At 41.5% G+C, this 21,709-nt stretch overlaps 1 protein-coding gene across 1 annotated transcript in view; it reads right to left on the reverse strand.

The window, feature by feature from the left end:
- The window catches only part of GAB3 (GRB2 associated binding protein 3), a 78,725-nt gene extending 64,032 nt beyond the window's left edge, over nt 1-14,693 (reverse strand). The window contains exon 1 of the mRNA XM_072124895.1: nt 14,498-14,693. Coding sequence (XP_071980996.1) covers nt 14,498-14,572 — 75 coding nt within the window. The 5' untranslated portion in view covers nt 14,573-14,693. The remainder of the gene's footprint in view (nt 1-14,497) is intronic.
- Nucleotides 14,694-21,709: the final 7,016 nt, after the last annotated feature.

A 21,709-nucleotide genomic window follows, 5' to 3' on the forward strand; every position in this document is an offset into this window, starting at 1 on the left:
TACTTATCTCTTGTTTATGTGCTTGGTGCTAAGTAGTAAAAAAAAAGACTTCCATAAGTCCGATAAACTAGCTCAATATTTAGTACTTCACTATAATGAGTCCCCTGCACATTTTAGGGCACATTTCCATTATAGGCCCATTATGAACCCAATGTAATAATAATAATTCTTTATATAGCACACACAGATTATACAGCACTGTACAAAGCATGTCAAATTGGTCCCTGTCCCCATGGGGCTCACAATCTAAACAACCTAACAGTATGTTTTTGTAGTGTGGGAGGAAACCTGAGTACCCGGAGGAAACCCACGAAGAGAACATACAAACTCTTTGCAGATGTTGACCTGGGTGGGATTCTAAACCAGGACCCCAGCACTGCAAGGCAGAAGTGATACTCACTCAATATCTCTTGTATCATCTCCTACCCACAGGAATAAATGATTTTCTGATAAGTTATTTTTATTCTCTCTTTAGATTCAGTATTTCCATTTCTATTTTTTTGGTCAAAAGTTATATATGGCAAGTAAAAATATTTTCTGGATAATGGTCCATACAGAAAGCTTGAAACATGAAGGATGTAATTTAATAGTATGAAGTAAATTATATGGTTATACAATTTGTTGTTAGATCTTTTATCTCAATCTATACTATAGTCATTCCCATACTGCAAGCGGACAGAAGCACAAGTTTCTGGAAAAATGTGGACCACAGGCAGATGCTCAGCTGTATCAACATTTATTGTGACGTAATCTAAAGGACGGGGCACGAAGACCAAACAAAACTGTTTTATTCAACTCTAAAGATAAAGATTTCTTCTGCTCTTTGGTCCAGTTCCCCCTATTGCCCAACTAACGCCTAATATGATCTCCTATTGAATTGGTAGTATGGGGAACGTGGGGTCTACTCCCAGTATTAGTTCTTTAATTTCTATTACTCAGTTACCATTAGTTGCAGAGTCTTGAATAAATATGCATACTAAATATGCATAAATATGCATACTAAACAATGCTTAGTGGACTCCTTAGTGGACTCCTATCACTCCCTATGTATTGGGCACATAACACTCTGTATCAATTTGATACCAGGTCAATGAAAATCAACTCTGGAGGACAAAAAACTGGCCCAAAAGCCCTGAAATACTTAGAATTATTCCCTTTGCACCATCTCCACACCTAGGGGGTGCGGAGAGGGACACGGCCAGGGGTGAAGTGGGACGCCACGGGCCGATCTTGCTCTGCGCCGACATCGAGACCCCCCTATTGTTTACCTTGAACTTTTGCATGGTTTTTGTGCACAACTACACCAGTGAGTAGCCTCTTTACGTATCTGGAGATGCAGGGTTCCAATCACACAATGTCAGCATATGATATATGTCGCCCCCTGTTTCTACCACTTCATCTTTTACATGTTTTCACTGAGGAGTTTTCATAAAATCACACTTTATCGAGGTTAGTGTTCTCCTCTTGCAGTGAGCATACTGTGGTGTCCGCTGTCTCTATGAAGTAACACATTGCTGAAATCTGGGTCTTAAGGCATTATATTATTTTGCCCTCAAAAAGGGCAATATAGAGCTGCTGGTAGAGCCCCCTTCTTGGTTTAATATATATAACCACTGTATAGTTCCAAGTACGTGAAGGATTCATGCAATTCAGTTCTCATGTACTACTTAATTGGCCAGGACATCAAAAGCTATCTAATTAACATTGAATTTATGGAAACTCGCTGAAAAGAACAAAGCAAACCCTTGATGTTATCACATGAGAAAAAGTCATCTACAATCCATAGGACTATGTTTCTCCATCAAATCACAAATCTCCCAAATCAGACCTTGTGTGAGGAGTCCAGTATTTGGGGGCTTTAATTGAGGGCCGACCACAGTTTTGTGCAGCCGGTCTTACTAGTAGTCAATAGGGTCAAAAATTGTTCAACCTTTGTGCTACTTGCAGCGCTGAATAATACACTAGACAACAATTTGGCTGTTTTTATGAGCACCTCACTAGGTCTTTGGGCTGTTGTGTACATGTGCAAATAGATGACCATATATTGAAACAAGTTATGTGACATTTCCCTTGAAGTAGATGCCGCAAAAGAAATGTATAGCCAAAAGGAGCTGAGCATCTCAGAGGAAGAACCGGTGGTGATCAGCTGATTTTTTGAGAAGCTGTTGTCTAAGCCTATTGAAGATTTAGAGTTTTCTCCTTGTAACATACTGGTTTCAGTACATATTACATACATATTGCTCCATCCTTAACTGAAGTTCTACTCAATGAAAGTTATGTTATATAAAAATGGTGACAGACACACTTGCATCACACACTACTAGCATAGAATACATAACTGGAGAATAAAAACAAAGAAGCAAGCACATGCTCCAAGCACTTTGCATGCAAAGTATTCTATGCAAATCATCCAGAGAGACTTTTTTCTGTTTGGCACTGCAGGGCTTCAACCGATACCTTGCCGTCTGTTAATTAGATTAATAACTATTCTTAAAGGAACAGAATCAATATTATATGTTGAGCAAATGAATGCTTTCTTACTTGGCAACAGCAACATTACCTTATGTCACCTGGCAAATGACACATATATTTTCTACATATTTACATATATTACACACATGGACAAATGGATATATTACATGGAATTTGACTGCTTTGCCTTTATCCCGAAGGGACTATTACACAATGTGATGCGAACAGTTGGTCTATATGAGAGACCATATGACAATAACCTGACATTCTGGTAGCACTGAGGGTGTGTTCACACTTGGCGTTTTACCAGCACCCTGAGGGTGCGTTCAGACGTTGCAGTTAAGGGTGCGACCACACGTTCAGTTTTTCAGATGCAGTTTTGATGCCCGAACCAGGAATGGAGTAAAAGTATTAGGAGGAGCAGCACCTTACAATTATTTGTCTCAACCCATTATGATCCACACCTGCTTTTAGCTCCAAAAACTGCATCTGAAAAACTGATAAACAATGCCATGTCACACGTGTTGCTCATTCTCACAGCGCTGCTCCCTACACAATTTTATGTATGTGAACGTATGCAGATTTAATTAAAAACCTTCTATAGTTACCGTATATTACTCCCCAGTTGCTATTATTTTATGACAGCAATTGCAACACTTTTGCCTTTACTGTGCTAGACTAACCAGCCGCACAAGCCACCCGCACATTGGGACATATGTACATGACTTACAGTACACCTCACAATACTGACATATCTCAGAACTTAGCAATTCAATACAATCTACTGGAACTAGAGAGCCCCACATTATAATCTATAGCCTTCTTTATCATCATCATGATATTAAATTTAAGGAATGCTACAGAAATGGAAAATCCTGAACTCCTGTTTTCAAAAGCAACACACAGTGGGGAATGTGGAACAGAAGATTAAGCTTGACTTAACTGGGCTGACATTCCAAACCCCACTCCACCCAAATTATATCATCAAAGGGAAATGATTGTGCTCAGAATACTGATACCACACTTGCCAAGAAAAGCAACATTTTTCAAGCATTGTTTTCTTTTTTTTCTCGTTTGTATTCTAGTGTGAAAGAATAGCTAAGCTACCAGCCCCGCTACTTCACTACTAGCACATGTGCATTATATTCCAGCTATAAGTGCTCTGCATGTCTGTTCACCAAGCATCAAGACAAGCCACCTGTAACATAGTAACATAGAAAGAAAAACGGATTCAAACATGCAAAAACGCACCCTAAACCACTTGTCATTTAAAGGGTTAGGGTACATTTTTCATCAGTGGTTGGCTGATGGAGAGTGCAAAACCTGTACCAGCCGCCAAATACATTGTATCATTTATACTGTAGTACTGGTCTATTTTTATGAGGAAGAGAAACCTTATGGACTCCCAAGGGCACTTGGCCCATCTGCACCCTATGGCTGTCTAGTACATTGCAGTCTTTCCGCTTAAAGGGTTGGGAGGTAAGTGTAAGAGTAATAGTGCAATACCATTAATATTCATAGCTGGGATCATAAATGACATACGACATATCCTAAAAAATAAGTTAGAAATCCTCTGATTGGCATTCTGCTGCTGCCACATACAATGTTCTTAAAAGTAACTAAACCTTTGAAGCTATTTTTTATGACAGAAATGAATAGCACAGGTGGTAACTTTGTAATATACTTGTGAGGCAGCATCTCTATGTCTTTTTTCTGATTCCTTCTCCTGTAGTGAGCAGTGTATCTGAAGTTCCTTAAATAGTATAGAGAAAAGGAAAGGAGGATAAAGATTAACTCTCCAGCTCAGTTAAAGAGTAGACTATTCAGGTTCTGTCTGTAAAGAGTTAGGACATTAGAAACTTTATCAGACCTTTATTTCTCAGCTGTTAGTCAATCCAGGACAGAAAACAGATTTACCCAAATGCTTAAAGATGCTATTACAAAGTTCAATATCGCCTGCTGCGCTATTCATTTATGCAATTTAATTGAACTTTTATTTTTACTTTAAATCACATAAGAATGTGACCATTAATGCACAGATTCCATTTATTAGCACGGGTCAGTCCTTTTGGGAGCTAAGATGTCAGTGGGTACAATAGGAGGACTGCTCATATAAGTGTATTTGAATAACTGAGGTGGTCTATGAGGTATCAATGTTTATGTAATATTCAAGCACTGTGGCAGAATGACTACATATGGATCATGGTGACAATTAATTACAAAGGATCAATATGAATTTACTAATCTACACCTACACCAACTACACCATTTTTCTTTAATCTTAATTAACCTCAAGTAGCTTCTCTTTATATAAATTCATTGTTCGTGAACAAAGTTTCTTAATACTGTATATTATATAAAATTATTTGAGGATGGGGCTCTACTTTAAAGAGTTTACAAAGCACCTTATTATATAATGATAGGAGTTTGTTATTACAATAAATACAAGTGTGAATTAATCGAATAAATGTAAAAAGTTGACAACCAGATACATTGTGGACCAGATACTACACTCATCATGTTTTGCAGCCCTGTACAATGATTATATTCATCCAAGTCCCTCCCTGCCTCAGTGGAGCTTAGCAGCTTATTTCCATACTACATTGATTTCCCAGGAAAGTGCTCAGAGCATAAGCACCCAAACTATAAATACATAGTGGGGCTTATTTACTAAGGTCCCGCGACCGCATTTCCGTCGGGTTGTCCGATGTTCCCGGGGATCGCGCCGGTTATTGTGTCGCACGCAAACAGATTTTGGCACATCGGCACCAGCTTTCACGCAACACAAATCGAGGGGAAGGGGAGGGGGGCGGTCGTCGGACGATCCGACGGATTCGGACAACGCGTAGGATTTAACATGTCACATTGTGTCGCAAGACAATGCCCTTACATCCACCGGGAAGACGAAGGTGAACTCCGGCGGACTTCAGCGGGGAAGCGACACATGCAGGATATCGGGCGCATGATCTTGGTGATTCGTGCCGGACTTCATCCTTAGATCAGGGATCGCAACAGGACTGGGTTAGTAAACGTTCCCCAGTAACCCACATTTTTGGTGGTAAAATCATCACTTCTGCCCCAAGAACCATCTAAAACTGCCTCGGTAGCACTCTGTTATGCAAAACCAACCCTCTTTCAGGATTAAACAAGGTAAAATTGCTGAACCGTTGGCAAACAAGAATAACACTAAACTGGAAAAAGCAAACCTATAGCCAGAAAATAGCGAGTCAGTAACACTCATCAGGAGATGGAGCTGCTTACTCCATCTTTGACATGATAGCTGGAGGTGAGCGGCTGCTGGACCATAGTCACCTGGAGAAGGATGAATAATTGGCAAGTTTTGGGCGGAACAAGAATAGAGGAAGAAGGAAAAGTTAATAAAAGCTTTGAGAGGTTATGGGGAAGTCAAAGAAGAAGAAAAAAAAAACTCTTTTGTGACAAACATCCAAACTGTAGTAAAAAGGGGTCTCCTGAAGGGGAAGGGCCTCTTAAAGGAAATGGTCAACAACAAGGAACTGCAAAGCATAGAGAGCCCCGCTGCAAAAATAGATGGATGTCAGGATGTACTGCACTCTAGAATATGTTGGTGTTGTGTCATGGAAAATAAACTAGTCCTATCCACTATAATGTTAATATTGTGAATTCTAACCGTGTCTTCATAGACATTGCTGCATTACAAGTATATTCCAGTAAAACAATGCTCAGAATAGATAACTTGTAAACCAGTGATAATATGACCACTGCGGTGTAACTGTACGGAGCAGCAGGTATAGCATGACCTCTATATGGACCACTACAAATGGCTAGGTGCAGGGCTTGGCCTTTGACCAGGAGCAGCAGCATGCATGCTTGGCTTGTTGCTCTAGTCAAACAAGTGTGCAGGTGACCCAGGTTATTGTCATAGCTGGGGATCCCACTGATCTACAATGCATGGAATATAATTGGATTTTCTCCTTTAAAGATATACAGTAGACCTGTTCAATATGTGTAATGGCCAAGTCATCATTTCCCCGACATCAGCATCATCCCGACTTTCTATAAAACCTGCAGGTTGGGACATCTCTCCACATCTAAACATTACAATATGCCTCATAGGGTATAATTATTAGATGGGACGATAAAAGTCAGTGACAAACCCTCTGTCACTCTCATAAAAGGTTTGTGTATAGGCTGCCGAGCAACACACATGTAATGTGAAATTAAGGGCAGAACACAGAACAAAATAATTATAAAACCGTGTCGACTAATTACTGGCGCTTCTGATGCCGGATAATTCCCACTCCCCTTTAAAGGTGACCTTAACTGCCCCATAAAGCCATGTATCTCCTTTTAAGTTCAATGTGTTTACTATTAAAACATAGCTTTGTGTAATCCCCTAGTACAGTACGCCTTCTCCAATATAACGTGTTACTTCTGGTCTGCTCTTTTCATCCCTTTAAACCTCTCCTCTCTCATCTCTGATAGTGGGGATGTGAGAGAATGTGCATTGGGTACCCTTCTGTAAGCACTGTTCATCCTGAGCTGCCTAGTTCATGAGGCTACCATGACACATGGATCCACACATTAGATCATGGAAACCATTGATAATGTAATGTGAAGAGCATCTGCTATGAGGAGAAGCAATGGTTGGGCACCGGGCCACCGCCAGCACCAGGCATACCAGAGCTGCTGGGGGTGCCCACACGGCCAAATCACAGTATATAGTAAAACCAGGTGGGGCTGTGTAAAATTAAACAATGAGGGGTCTGTATGTACAGAAATTAAACTATAAGGGAGTTGTATACAATAGATCAATGTGGGGCAGTATATAATATAATGCATGAGGGGGCTGTATATTGAATGACCTAGAGGGGGCTGTTTGGGATGATGAACTAGGGAAAATTTTAGGGAACATGAGACTGTTTAGAGTTGCTGTAAGTTTGCCGCCACGTGAGTTCACTGCAAAGGGGCCCACTGAGGCTCTGTCATCCACAGGCCTACTGAAACCTGGAGGCGACCCTGCTTGGGCAAGTCAATTTTTAGTTCTTGTGAGCTAAACAATTCTAGATCTCCCCTTATCTATCAAATATCTGTGCAGGTTCACATGGGTTTATGGGGGAACAGATGAAGCAAGGTCTCCAAGGATGTATAACAGCATAACACCATTATCTTCAGTGTAAGCATTTCAGAGTGGTGCCCCCTAGAGGCTGCTATAGAAGTTACTGCAGGTGATAGCAATATTAAAATACTTCACACAAGAGAACAGCTTTTACACTTCTATTTTCAAGTCGGTCTTTTCATTTTTGGGGGAATACTCGAGTGTTATTAGGAGAGTCTATGAAAATGATGCAACAGTATTTCCACACAATACATATTTTAGCAATCCAACACACATGGTTCATATCAAATAAGTTTGCGTTCATTTTATTGTTATTTTTTAACCAAATATAAAATATCAGAAAGACAGTAAACAAAACTGGGCAGTAAACACCTTAGACTGGGCTCACATCATATATACATTGACAGTTAGTGGCGGGCGGAGGCAGTTGTTGCCTCCGTCTGTCCACCAAACATTCTGAAAATACAATAGCAAACTTTGTCTTTGTATCCTGCATCCTCTAACTGAGCAACGTATGCGCTTAGCAGAGGCAATAGAAGTCTATGGGGAGCGGATGCAGCATATTGCATCCCTTCCTACAACCCCGCGAGCACTCACCTCGCTCGGGAAGAGGGTGGACCTGGTGATGTCACTATCCATATTAGTACAGTGACATCACTGGTGGAAGGCTCCGTTCATCGGCAGAAGCCGAACGCTGGCCGGTACCGATGTACACTCCTTCCCCCACATTTAGGGGAGGTCCAATATATGCCACTGTATAGGCCAGTGATGACGAACCTATGGCACGGGTGCCAGAGGTGGCACTCAGAGCCATTTCTGTGGGCACTCAGGTTATCACCCCAGGACAGAGTTCACCAGGAACAAATCCACCAAATCTTCCTGCAGTCCCAGGAAACTTAAAGGGAACCTACCACCACGAATCTACCTATAAAAGGTAGATCGGGTGGTAGGTGGTTCAATAGGATGTGAGGATAGCCCTTTTAAGGGCTAATCCTCATGTCCCCGCAATGTTTTGAAAAGTTTTATTGTCCCTATATTCAAATTTTCTTATGCGGCTACTGGGGCATGGAGTAGCCGCATCTGAGGTTACATGGGGCGGCTACTCCAATCGCGCCCTCGTCCGACGAATCTGCTGTCTGTGCATGCGCAGAACAGCAGGCCCGTGCCTGTGCAGCTCCGGAGCAGTTCTGCGCATACACAGACAGCAGATTCGTCGGACAAGGGCGCGCAGCTCCATGTAGCTGCGCGCCAAAGATTTTCGGCTATCCTCACATCTTATTGATCCACCTTTATAGGTAGTTTCGTGGTGGTAGATTCCCTTCAAGAGATGCTGCTCACTAAAGCGACACTTTATTGGCTGTTTGAAACTGCAGGAAAAGTGAGAAGGTGTGGACAGGGCTGTATTATCTTTGGAGGTCCTCCTGCACGACAAAACCATTCTTCCTCTACAGAGAGAACCTGGAGAGAAGCTACAATGATAGTCTGAATTTGCCCTCCTCCTTTCAAATGTATTGGTGGCTTCAGGGGTTTATACGATTGAAAAATGTGAAGGAACAGGTAGCAATAAATTACTGCTTAAAATGCCATGTTGACACTTCACGGTAAATAAGCGGATTTTGGTTGTAGCTTGGGCACTCGGTCTCTAAAAGGTTTGCCATCACTGGTACAGGCCTACAATGGGATCCTTCGGCGCCATACGTTGGAAGGACAAGTCAGAATCCTCCTGACGTGTCCTTACAATGTTTGGTAAATAACGAAGTGCGAATCCAGCCTTAGGCTAATTGTCAGGAGCTTAATGTCTGGCTGTGCCTAGAGAGGCTCCATAGCATAAAGGCTGCTATAGCTATCGGTACCGATATTTCAGGAACAGTGGGGGCTATAAAAAATTTGTATCAGAAGTGGATGTAATAAGAAATGGATATATATATAGATGTATGTATTACATCTGCTGAAACAATCTATATGTACATCACAGATACTACAGATAAACACAAATTATCAGATCCCAGCTCTTGTTTTTCTGTAAATGTACAATAAGAATCAGCATTTATAAACGTATATCAATACAGGCAGTCCCCAACTTAAGGACACCTGACTTACACAGACAACCCATAGTTACAGACAGACCCCTGTGAACTCTGGTGAAGCTCTCTGGATGTTACTATAGTCCCAGGCTGCAATGATCAGCTGTAAGGTGTCTGTAATGAAGCTTTATTGAGAATCCTTGGTCCCATTACAGCAAAAAATTTTAAACTCCAATTGTCACTGAGGCCAATTTTTTTTGTCTGGATCTACAATTATAAAATATATAGTTTCGACTTACATACAAATTCAACTTAAGAACAAACCTCCGGACCCTATCTTGTACGTAACCCGGGGACTGCCTGTATATTCCAACATCATTCCATAAGAATACAGCAGTAGATACAATACATGTAGGTCACTATGAACAATCTGCTCAGCTCCCCCTGCTCTGTAACATGCTGCTTGCAGATAAGACACTGGTGTACATTTACAAAGGGTCCGGGGACCACATTTCCGGGTTTCCCGACTATTTACGATTTAACAGGGGATTTGGGTGCACGCGATCAGATTTTCATGCAATACAAATCGGGGGGCGTGGCCGTCGGACAACTCGGCTGATTTGTACTAAGCGCGGGATTTAAAATGTGTTGTGTTGCAAGACATGCCCCGGGAAGAAGATGGTGAACTTGCAGGATATCAGGCGCACGATCTTGATGGATTGCGGCGGACTTTATCCTCGTCGGACAGTCCGGATTGGGGATCGCAACAGGGTTAGTAAATGTGCCCCACTATGAACAATCTGCTAAGCTCCTCCTGCTCTATAAAATGCTACCTGAAGATAGGGCTATCTGAACAATCTTCTTAGTTCATCCTACATTGTAACATGCTGTCTGCATATAGTACACCTTTTATAATCTGCTCAGCTACTCCTGCACTATAACATTGTGCCTGACAATAGGACACTATGTACAATCTGCTTAAGTCCTCCTGCTCTATAACATGCTGCCAGCAGATAGGACACTATGTACAATCTGCTCAGGTCTTCCTGCTCTATGACATGCTGCCTGTAGATAGGATAGTATGTATAATCTGCTTGTCTACTCCTACACTATAAATTACGGAAGATGACATTTTGTATAATCTGTTTAGCTGCTTCTGCTCTATAACATTGTATTTTAACATTGTGTAAAATACGCTCAGCTCCTCGTGCTCTATAACATGCTGCTGCAAATGCCCACTTTGTATAATCTGCTCAGCTACTCTTGTATAACATACTGCCTTTAGATAATACACTTTATATAATGTGCTCAGCGTCTCCTGCTCTATAACACACTGCCTACAGAGATGACAATATATAACATGTGCTCTTCTTTTTCTCCTCTATAACAGGATTCTATGTAGCTTGTATAGAGATCACATTCACTGTATATATCTCTGTGTTCTGTTTTTCCTCTAGTTTTGCAGTGAATCGCACCACTTGAACAATAGACAATGTACCATGTAAATATAAAGTTCAGCACCTCGCCCCTCAGCGCATTTTCCCTACAAACTTTCAAAGTGGCGTCCTTCAGCGCTTGTGATCACAGTGTAGAGCAGCTTGTTTTGGTAACCAGTCGTTTTAAACGTTAAAACTGAGAACTGAAGGACAAGGTGAAGAGAGTTCAGCAGTCTCACCGTGACCTTACAAGTGACAATTATAAGAGCTATTATCTCCAGCCTGACACAAGTTTGTTGCAATGTTTTCTCTGGGTAATAACAATTAAAGGTCCCTATAAGGTGGGTGCTGTAACCCTTCATGGGCAATTTATTGATGCGGTAATTGAAGCCTCATGACAGAGGTGCTTTAAATTATTAATGTCATCATTTCAATCTAAAAATCATGAGACAGATTTAAGACGGGAACAGCATCTGCCTCATTGAAACCAATATTCATCAACCGTAATGATGAATAATTAACATGATCTGTCATCTCCTTCCATGGAAAAACCTTCACAGAAACGCATGCTTGTTCCATAAAAAGAATGGCTTGTTTCTTCAAAATGTCATTTATAAAGGAGAACATGTACTCTGCAGAAGGAACTGAAAGTCACTCGCTATCATGGTGCTTTCCAAATGATGTGGACAAATTCGGAACAATACAACTACTGCTGTGTGGTCATTCTATTGTTTCAATACCCGGCGTCCCGTGATGCCTGGCACAGCACCTCCCAGTGATGAATGACATCACAGTTCTTGTAATGTTAATATAACTCATAACCAACACAGGGCGAGAAACCACATCTCAGAATGATGACACTGACAGAAGACGAGTAGCAACCATTACACATGTTAAGGTGTCAATAATCCCAATTTACCAGTCTACAGATGAAAGATTCACTTTTTTGGGTTACATTGGAGTAAGTCACAAAACTGTAGACAGATAGATGATGATACGGTAAGTTGTGGCAGTGGCAAACTCAGCTCAACTAGTCCTATCTAAAATTGCACATAAAGAGAAGTTTGTTTTTGATGATAACATTTGTAAACTAAAGTTCGCTGGATGTGTTGAGCCTGGAGGGTATTGGGTGATGATCCAATTTGCACGTGAGCATTGGGGAAACAAGGTTTGGGAACGGTAGACTCCTTCATGCCCAATCATTTGTATCCTCAAAGGATGTGTCTGGCAGCAGTATATTATTATCCATTAAAATAAACGTTCAAGAATGGCTGATCCACGTGTATATGTCTATAGGGATAGTGAGCAATCTAATATGTATTGTTAGTTTAAGAGCGAGTGGAAATAATGTGCTAAATGTACCTGATGTAACATGAGAATGAGTCAAATGGCCAACTGAATGCTACTACATTAGATGTCAACAGCCTGCTACATTAGATGCCAACAGCCCTGCTACATTAGATGCCAACAGCTCTGCTACATTAGATGCCAACAGCTCTGCTACATTAGATGCCAACAGCTCTGCTACATTAATGTCAACAGCTCCGCTACATTAGATGTCAACAGCTCTGCTACATTAGATGTCAACAGCTCTGCTACATTAGATGCCAACAGCCCTGCTACATTAGATGCCAACAGCCCTGCTACATTAGATGCCAACAGCTCTGCTACATTAGATGCCAACAGCTCTGCTACATTAATGTCAACAGCTCCGCTACATTAGATGACAACAGCTCCGCTACATTAGATGCCAACAGCTCTGCTACATTAATGTCAACAGCTCTGCTACATTAGATGTCAACAGCTCTGCTACATTAGATGCCAACAGCTCTGCTACATCAGACACACTGCGCAAATTTAGTCTTGTTAGGTATGGAGTGAAAGAATATATGAAATAAATAACATAAGCTCACACATTTGGCATACATTAAGACACTATGTAACACAAGTAACCAAGTATGACGTGACAGACACAGCTGACAAGTTATACTCCAGACAAACTATTTACTGCAACATGTAACAAACTCAGCCCTGCCGAGTTACTACATCCACTACATCAAGCATGGAAGTTGCTTCTTACAACATCCTGCAAATAAGCTTCTTGTGTTTATATTTTTATAAATATATGGAGAATTTATTCCACAATATTTTTGTCTTTATCAAACACAAAACATACACAAAATCCACAAAAATGAGCCGAGACTACTTATAGGAAATGAAATAATCCCGGATGAAGGGTCACATACTTTTACTATAATCAACAATTACAAGCAAGTGTTTAGTAAGATAGACCATACCCCTTCCCCTGCCCCAGTGATGAAGAATATGACATTGATCCCTGACAATGAGCCTCCTTTGACTTCCATATAGACATATATCATAAAAATAGATTAGTGGGTGGAACATGTTTACAGACACTGCACGTCTATGGGACAAACAAATGACTGTGAGTCACTGGGCGATTGTGCTGTCACACACACAACATGTCACACACAAATTTGTTCCCTAATTCTAATGACAAAGTTACCAACATCAGCAAACAAGCAAGTCATTATTAAGCAGAAAAAAAAAGAACAACTTGCTGAGGACACATGAAGAATACATTGTGGCTGCACTTTGTTACATTCTACTCTTTTATCTCTATCCACCCCACACATTTCCCACAGAACACACAATAACCACAGTGAAACAAAAACTAGCCTAAGATGTAATAGCAATATTATAGAGGACTGTGATCACCGTCCATTCTAGCAATTGATCAATCCCAATATATCGATCAACATCCGAATAAGTCAGATCTGGGTTTCTGTATCTGTTCTCGGCTATTGTTAGCGCTATCACTAGTGAACGCCGCTATCCATCGTTCTCATCTAATCGGCCGAATAGAAAGTCCCTGGGTTATTTGTGCATGGAATGTCTCCTGGCAGGCCAGCATTGATAGAGTTTCCTATGCTTTGTGAGACACACACCCTGTTATTTTCCCAGACAAAAAGACAGGCTGATCCAGTGAGAAAAATGAGGGTATCTGGACAAAGTGCACGTTCTCTCACATCCTCTACTCTAGTTTATGAGCTAGCCGGGAATTACTAGCACTGCTCTGCAACGCACATACATCCATCAGGATAACTTGTGGACATCACAACGCGGATGTAGCAGAGCTGAGTCGGTCACTTACTTCCCATTGTATAACGCATTAGATAAGATAAAGCGTTCTTTACTTATAGTACAATACTATAGTACACAGATAACACACTACCATGTCAGATGTCAAACTAGGTTCTGCTGCATCTGACACATGCATCCCAGCATCTATCATTCCTATGGGAGAATCAGGATGAAGAAGCACAGCATCAATAGATGGGATAGACATGTCTCCATGGCAGTGCACGCTGAGCGTAGTATATCATCCCTACTATCTATACATGACATTGCATGCAGGCGTTACATTATTGTAGAGTAGGACTCACATATCTCTTGAGCTTCTTCTCTGGGGGTGACTTGATGAGCCAGCCAGTGCACACCACATCCCCTGCTGCACTCATGTTGCCCCCCTTCCAGGACACTGAGGATCCAGTGTGTGGCTGCCTGTTCCTGTGAATTTCAAACTGCGAGCTATCAGCTTCCTTCAGCTGTGCTCCTGTGCTGCTCTATCACAAGAAGGAAGTGGAGGAGACATCACTAGAACAGGCAGCTCCCTCCTTCCCTCCCTCCCTCCTCCCTACACGTCACTCTGGACTGGCTGCCTCATAAATACAAACCAAACACGTGCACCATTAACACTTGCTTGTTTACAACACAAGAATGAGGCCTATTGTCAGCGCATAGTGCCACCGCTGTGGGAGGCAGGGGGTGGCATACCAATGAGAGCCAGCACAGAGGACTTCCTAAGGCTCTGCCACCATAGAATGTAGCAATTCTATTCCTTCTACAAATTGGAGCATTGTTTAAACCGCTGGGTTTTTGTTATTGGCCTGTCCGCCATATTCCGCAGCATGTCACACGGATCTATGAAGCTGGCTCTTGTATGAAGTGACGGTCACAAGCCTATGCACTGGTTTCCATCGTAAAACAAGTGCATGTCAACTTCATACAAACATAATCTACTATAACACATAAAAAATGGAAAAGCTACGGATTACATCAGTTTATTTGGCATCATTTGGTTACAAGAACGGAGAATTATGGTCTGGATCAGAATTTGTCATCATCTACTGGGAAACGGATGGCTATCCTCAAAATGAGCAGTGTACATCTGAGTTTTGGCTACCATTTTGCTGCTTGTGTTTAGAAATGGATGAATAATCGATCAGTTTTCTCATTGATTTCAATGGGCTTTCAATGGTGATCGTTAGTATCCTTTTTTACATCTTCCATTAGACCTTCCAATATTTGTGCTTAGAAAAAAAAAAGATGGCATTAAAATATTGAAGAATAGAATTTTACGCAAAGCAAGGTATCCCTATTTTTGTTAAGCTGATCCACTAAAGGTATCCTTTAAAAATAAGGATACTTTGCTATTAATGTATCTAAAATTGCAAAACAGAAAACAAAACGCAGATGGGAATGGACCGGAACACAAATAGATGTGTATGGGCCAGGACTAAGGGCTTGGGCTAAGGTACGTGACTGTGGTCAGTTTGTGAATAACAGACAGATGTGCTGGAAGTTTTTCACGGATCAACCACGGAATTGTGCCTCCAGTCTAAGTAATGGGTAACAAGCCATAAGGCATCCTTATCAATTGTCTTGAAATGTCGAAAGACAAAAACGACATTCCGAATCCCAGAAGAATATGGACACATCCCAATCTTGACCAAATCATTCTGCATCCACAGCTCTGTGTCATTTCATATGTCATACATTTTATGTGCCAGTCACACCATTTTTTTGGGACGTGACTTAATTGATCATGGCCACTAACAAGACGTCATGCTCTGTTTCCATGTTGAAAAGTAATCTAGAAGCCCAAATCTGGATTCTGCAGTAAGTAAATTCTATGGCTCAGTGGTACAGCGCTCAACTCTAAAGTTTTCAGAGATACATTCAAATATAGTATGCAAAGTAAAAGTTAAGAATACATAATTACCGTAAATACTCAAGTATAAGCCGAGACCCCTAATTTTAACACAATAAATGGAAAAAACCTATTGACTCCAGTAAAAGCCGAGGGTGGGAAATGCATTGGTGACAGCCCCCCCCCCCTATATATAGCCTGCCAGACCCTGTGGTATATAGCCAGCCAGCCCCTGTAGTATTTATCCTGCCAGCCCCCTGTAGTATACAGCCTGCCAGCCCCCTGTAGTATATAGCGTGCCAGCCCCCTGTAGTATACAGCGTGCCAGCCCCCTGTAGTATGCAGCCTGCCAGCCCCCAGTAGTATACAGCCAGCCAGCCCCCTGTAGTATACAGCCTGCCAGCCCCCTGTAGTATACAGCCTGCCAGCCCCCTGTAGTATACAGCCTGCCTTCCCTTCCCTGTAGTATACAGCCTGCCAGCCCCCTGTAGTATACAGCCTGCCAGCCCCCTGTAGTATACAGCCTGCCAGCCCCCTGTAGTATACAGCCTGCCAGCCCCCTGTAGTATACAGCCTGCCAGCCCCCTGTAGTATACAGCCTGCCAGCCCCCAGTAGTATACAGCCTACCAGCCCCCTGTAGTATACAGCCTACCCGCCCCCTGTAGTATATAGCCTGCCAGCTGTCTGTAGTATATAGCCTGACAGCCTTCTTTAGTATATAGACAGCCAGCCTCCTGTAGTATACAGCCTGCAAGCCCCCTGTAGTATGCAGTCTGCCAGCCCCCTGTAGTATATACCCTGCCAACCCCCTGCATATAGCCTGCCAGCCATTGTAGTATATAACCTGCCAGTCCCATATAGTGTATAGCCTGACAACCCCCTCTAGTGTATAGCCTGACAGCCCCCTCTAGTGTATAGCCTGACAGCCCCCTTTAGTGTATAGCCTGACAGCCCCCTCTAGTGTATAGCCACCAGCCCCCTCTAGTACATAGCCTGCCAGCTACCTCTAGTGTATAGCCTGCCAGCCCCCTGTAGTATACAGTCTGTCAGTCCCCTGTAGTATATAGCCTGCCAGCCCACTGTAGTATATATCCTGCCAGTCCCCCAGTGTATAGCCTGTCAGTCCCCCCAATATATAGCCTGCCAGCTCCTGACCCCAATTTACTGTAATGCCTGTAGGAAAAAAACACCTTCCAATGCCCCCCGGCAGGTCCTCTTCTATACAGCGATACTCCGGCAGTACACATTAGAACGTCAGCGTGCGGCTGATGTCACGATCCCTGCGACGGACATGGAAGGTGAGTGGTTGTTTTTTTTTGTGCTGAAAAACTCGGCTTATACTCGTGTATATACGGTAGACCACAATGTTAATTGGCATATAAATTGCAATCGTATTAGTTTCAATTATTTTTTATATTTGTCATTTAGTTTTTTTACTATTATTGCAGACCCCAGGGTACTTTAATCCTGGATGGTTTGATCACTCATATATACTGCAATACTACTGTATTGCAGTATATGGGGATTTGACTGCTGATCTTTAATAGCCTGCCATTGACAGGCTATTACATATCAGTATCCATTGCAGGCCTCCAAGTCTGTATGAGACTGTATTGACTGCCCTGTACATGCTATTTTGCATTTCAGCTGCTAAATATTGAGAAATCTATTTTTTTTTTTCTTAATAATTCTTTATTTATAAAGGGGGTACACATATAAAGATCCAGGACGCCTCCAGCGACAAACAAGTAATTAGACATTTAGCACAATCAGGGTTAGGATTAAGACTACTATGGCCCCTGGCTGTATTAAAACTGTGGGCCCCCCAACATCTAATTTTAAAGAAAAAAAATTCTGCTGTTACAAGAACCAAGCTTACTTTATAAAGAAAAACAAGGAATAGAATGGAAGTTGACAGATGGGCGCTTCAGATTTAATTTTAAGAATTTCTGTACAGGAAGGGAAATCTTCCACTTCTGTCAGGTTCCCTGAAGGATGTCTAACACACTGAATAGTGAATATATCCTACTGAGGGGCTAATCTTTGTAAAATAGTTTCCCACTTTACAAGGTTTAATCACCGGAGGCGACAGGACTTTTTTACTATGAGAACTGTCAATCTGTGGAATAGCCTGCCTCAGGCGCTGGTCATAGCAGGGACAGCAGAGAGCTTCAAGAAGGGTCTAGATGCCTTTTTACACCTAAATAACATTAATTGTTATGTTATATAGAATTGTTTCCCCTAAATCCCTTCCTCATCCAATCCCTTCCCTTCCTTGGTTGAACTTGATGGACAAGTGTCTTTTTTCAACCGTATAAACTATGAAACTATAAAAAAATATAAACAATGCTTACTAAGGCGCCCCTAGTAAGTATTAAACATGCCATGGTTACTATCAAAGTTGCACTGGAATTACAAACAGCAGATGGTGTTGTAGAACAAATCTGAAAAATGGTCTCCAAACCCTATACTCGCTTTGTCATGCAAACAATACCTGCCTCTACGTAGCTCTACCGATGCAGACAATCATAGACCACAGTAAGCTGCGGCATAAAAACCCTACCCTGCCATAATAGTGGATTTGTTTTCTTCACATGATCGCGCATGTCAGCTTTACATGTGGCTCCATAGTATTACGGTAATTCCACAAGTTTGTCCATAAAAAGTCCTTTAAAATAAAACACAGAATTTTGATGGAAAGAAAACCTCAAGGTACTGGTGCATAAGGACCTGTCAATGTCAATGATCACATGGTCCTAAGAGGAGCAACTCCACTGCAGATACCACCAGCCTGAATCATAGAGTATCAGAGAATAATAGACTCAAGAAATATGATAGAGAATGAATAGACCTAAAGTACACAAGACGTGTATATTTTCGATATACCTCAAGGATATGCTAGACTGCTCAAATAATAAACACTTACTAACCCGGAGACGGATTGGCCTCTTTAATACCGTATAACCCAAATATAAATAACCACACGGAAACCATTGCTTAACCATTCTCAATTGTGGGTTGGCTCGGGGTCGGCCACAGCTTTATTGAAAACATTGATAATTTAACCATTTCTTTGTTTGAATATATAGACACTTTTAACCATTCCACTTTACATAACACCAGATAACACCCTGTATGCCTGCCATATGTAAGGGCATGTAGGGCAGTGTTACCCCTGAAAAACCGCCCGCCGTGACAAAAAATACACAAAAGATATAAAAAGGGAGGGAGGGAAAACCGATGAAAAAGAGGGTGAGTCTCTGCTGTTTAGAGTGTTTAAGCATGTGCCCACCTCTTGCAACGCCCAAGTTACTAGCCACGCCCCCAGCACATCCCTCTGATGAATGAAGATGAGAGAGGGTAGAGCAACCTCCAATTAAAGGGGCCACACACTTTTTATTGTATTCGGACTGCTAGCCACCTTTGAGCAGTCATTAGCCCAACGGCCATGCGCCTAGGGGCTATCAAGATCCAGGACCATTTTTAGACAGAGTGGAGGCCTTAAAATAAAACTATTTTGTGAACCTTCACATTCAGTGAGAGGCTCCTTTTAGCCCTACACAATAATAGCACTGTGCAGTTTCCAAACAGTAATATGGTGAGGTACTCTGTAGTATGGGTATCTACCATCAGGATGTAGGATGGGGCCCTTGGCAAAACTAAAAGTGGGGCCCCAAAATAAAAACTATTTTATAAACAGCCACATTTCGTAAGAGGCTCCCTCTGATGCTTGGCCTGTCAAAGTACTTACAAGATCTATAAGGAGGCTCCGGACTCCTGATAAATCCGTCATCCGAAGAGCGCCATATCCAGCACCTGAACGGGCGCAGGTTACAGGTAGTGCGCAGGATCTTGCATGGCCTGGCGCCAACCCCTCCTCACCCGACCAGTACAGAGGGTGTACAAGCTGTGATAAATGTGCGCCATACATAGACAGTAATATATATAAATAGATATATAGATAGGAGATAGACAGATTATAGGAGAAAGATAGATAGATAGACAGATGATAGATCATATATAGAGATGAGCAGACTTGATGTCCAGGTTCAGCCGCCCAACACAGACAAATTGCCGGATTGGCGTCTGAACAGCCTAATGTGGTAAATGAACTCCCCTAGCTACTATCCATAGCTATGATTGGCCAGGGGAGCTCCATGGCTTCCATGGCTAGTTGCTAGGGATATATGTTTGGGTGGCCAAACCCAAACATTTAGGGCGCGGTCGGTAACCAGCACCAGGTGTGTTGTATTGTTTCAATAGCGATAAATTTTTTATTTTTACAGATGTTTGAGGGCTTGTTATCTGTGGGACAAATTGTATTTTTTTGTCCATGCAATGTACTGAAAAGCTGGGAAAAAAATTCCAAGTACAGTGAAATTGAGAAAAAAAAACACAGTTGCGGCTTTTTTTGTGGCTTCTGTTTTTACAACTTTCATTCTTTGGGTCGATATGATCACATGGATACCAAATTTATATAGGTTTTGTTAGGTTTTAGAAGATTTAACTTTTTTTAGTGTTTTGTACAAAATATCTTTTGCGCTATTTTGCCAAATTGTGAGGCCAATAACTGTTTCACAGACCTACATAAAGTGTAATTTTTTGTGTTATGTGCTGGTGTTTTAATTTATATACATTTGGGACCTATATGATTTTTATTCAAATATGGACGTAAAAGGGGGGGGGGGGGGAGTGGCGATTCGGACATTTGGGAGCTATTTTTCCGTTACGTTGTTCACGGTCAGGAATAATAATAATAATGTTTTTATATTTTTTTGATAGAACGTCATTTTCGGACGTGGCGATACCTTACATGTTTATGATTTTTACTGCGCAATGTGTGAACGCACCCTAAATCCGCTCATCTCTACTTACAGATAGATAAATATGATGCAGATTAAAGATAGAAGACAGATATGAGAAAGATAACTAAATGATAGATGTAAATGATATAGATAGATTGTAAATGACGGACAGACAGATGGAAACAGATATAAAAATAGATTATAGATAGATAGGAGATGGTTAGATTGATAGATTATAGATAAATTTAAAAGATTATATAAAATAGATAAATACGAGAAAGATGATAGATTATATGAGACAGACAGATATAGATGATAGAATAGACAGCAAGATAGATAAATAAATTAACATAGATAGACAGATTAATGGTGATAGATAATTAGACAGATGATAGGTAGACAGATACATAGACAGGAGAGAGGGAGATTAGATAGACAGAGAGATCACTGGAGAAAGAAAGCTTTTCTATTGCACACTTACATTCTGGAGGTTCTGTAGCTGCTTCCTCCTCCATGTGCCCGACTGCTAAAACAACAACACAGGGAGGGAAAGGGAGGAAGGCAGAATCCATATAACCACACTGCCACCTGCAGCATGGGAGGTATAAGTGCAGGAAAAGAGACAGCAGGGAACATTCAGTGGGCTTTCAAAGGCCGCAGGAAGGCAAGTCTTCACCCAGACACTTGAAGGAAACCTAACATTTAAAAATGCATATTCTGACCCACAAATACCTTTACACAGGTTTGTTTGAGCTGATGGAGGGAGATGGCTTGAATAGACCCAAAAAACACTTTTTTTCATGTGGAGATCGATTCATATATTATGCTAATTATCTTTCAGCGCTTCTGTGTCACAGAG

Source organism: Engystomops pustulosus, chromosome 9 (assembly GCF_040894005.1).
Source record: "Engystomops pustulosus chromosome 9, aEngPut4.maternal, whole genome shotgun sequence".
Taxonomy (NCBI): Eukaryota; Metazoa; Chordata; class Amphibia; order Anura; family Leptodactylidae; genus Engystomops; species Engystomops pustulosus.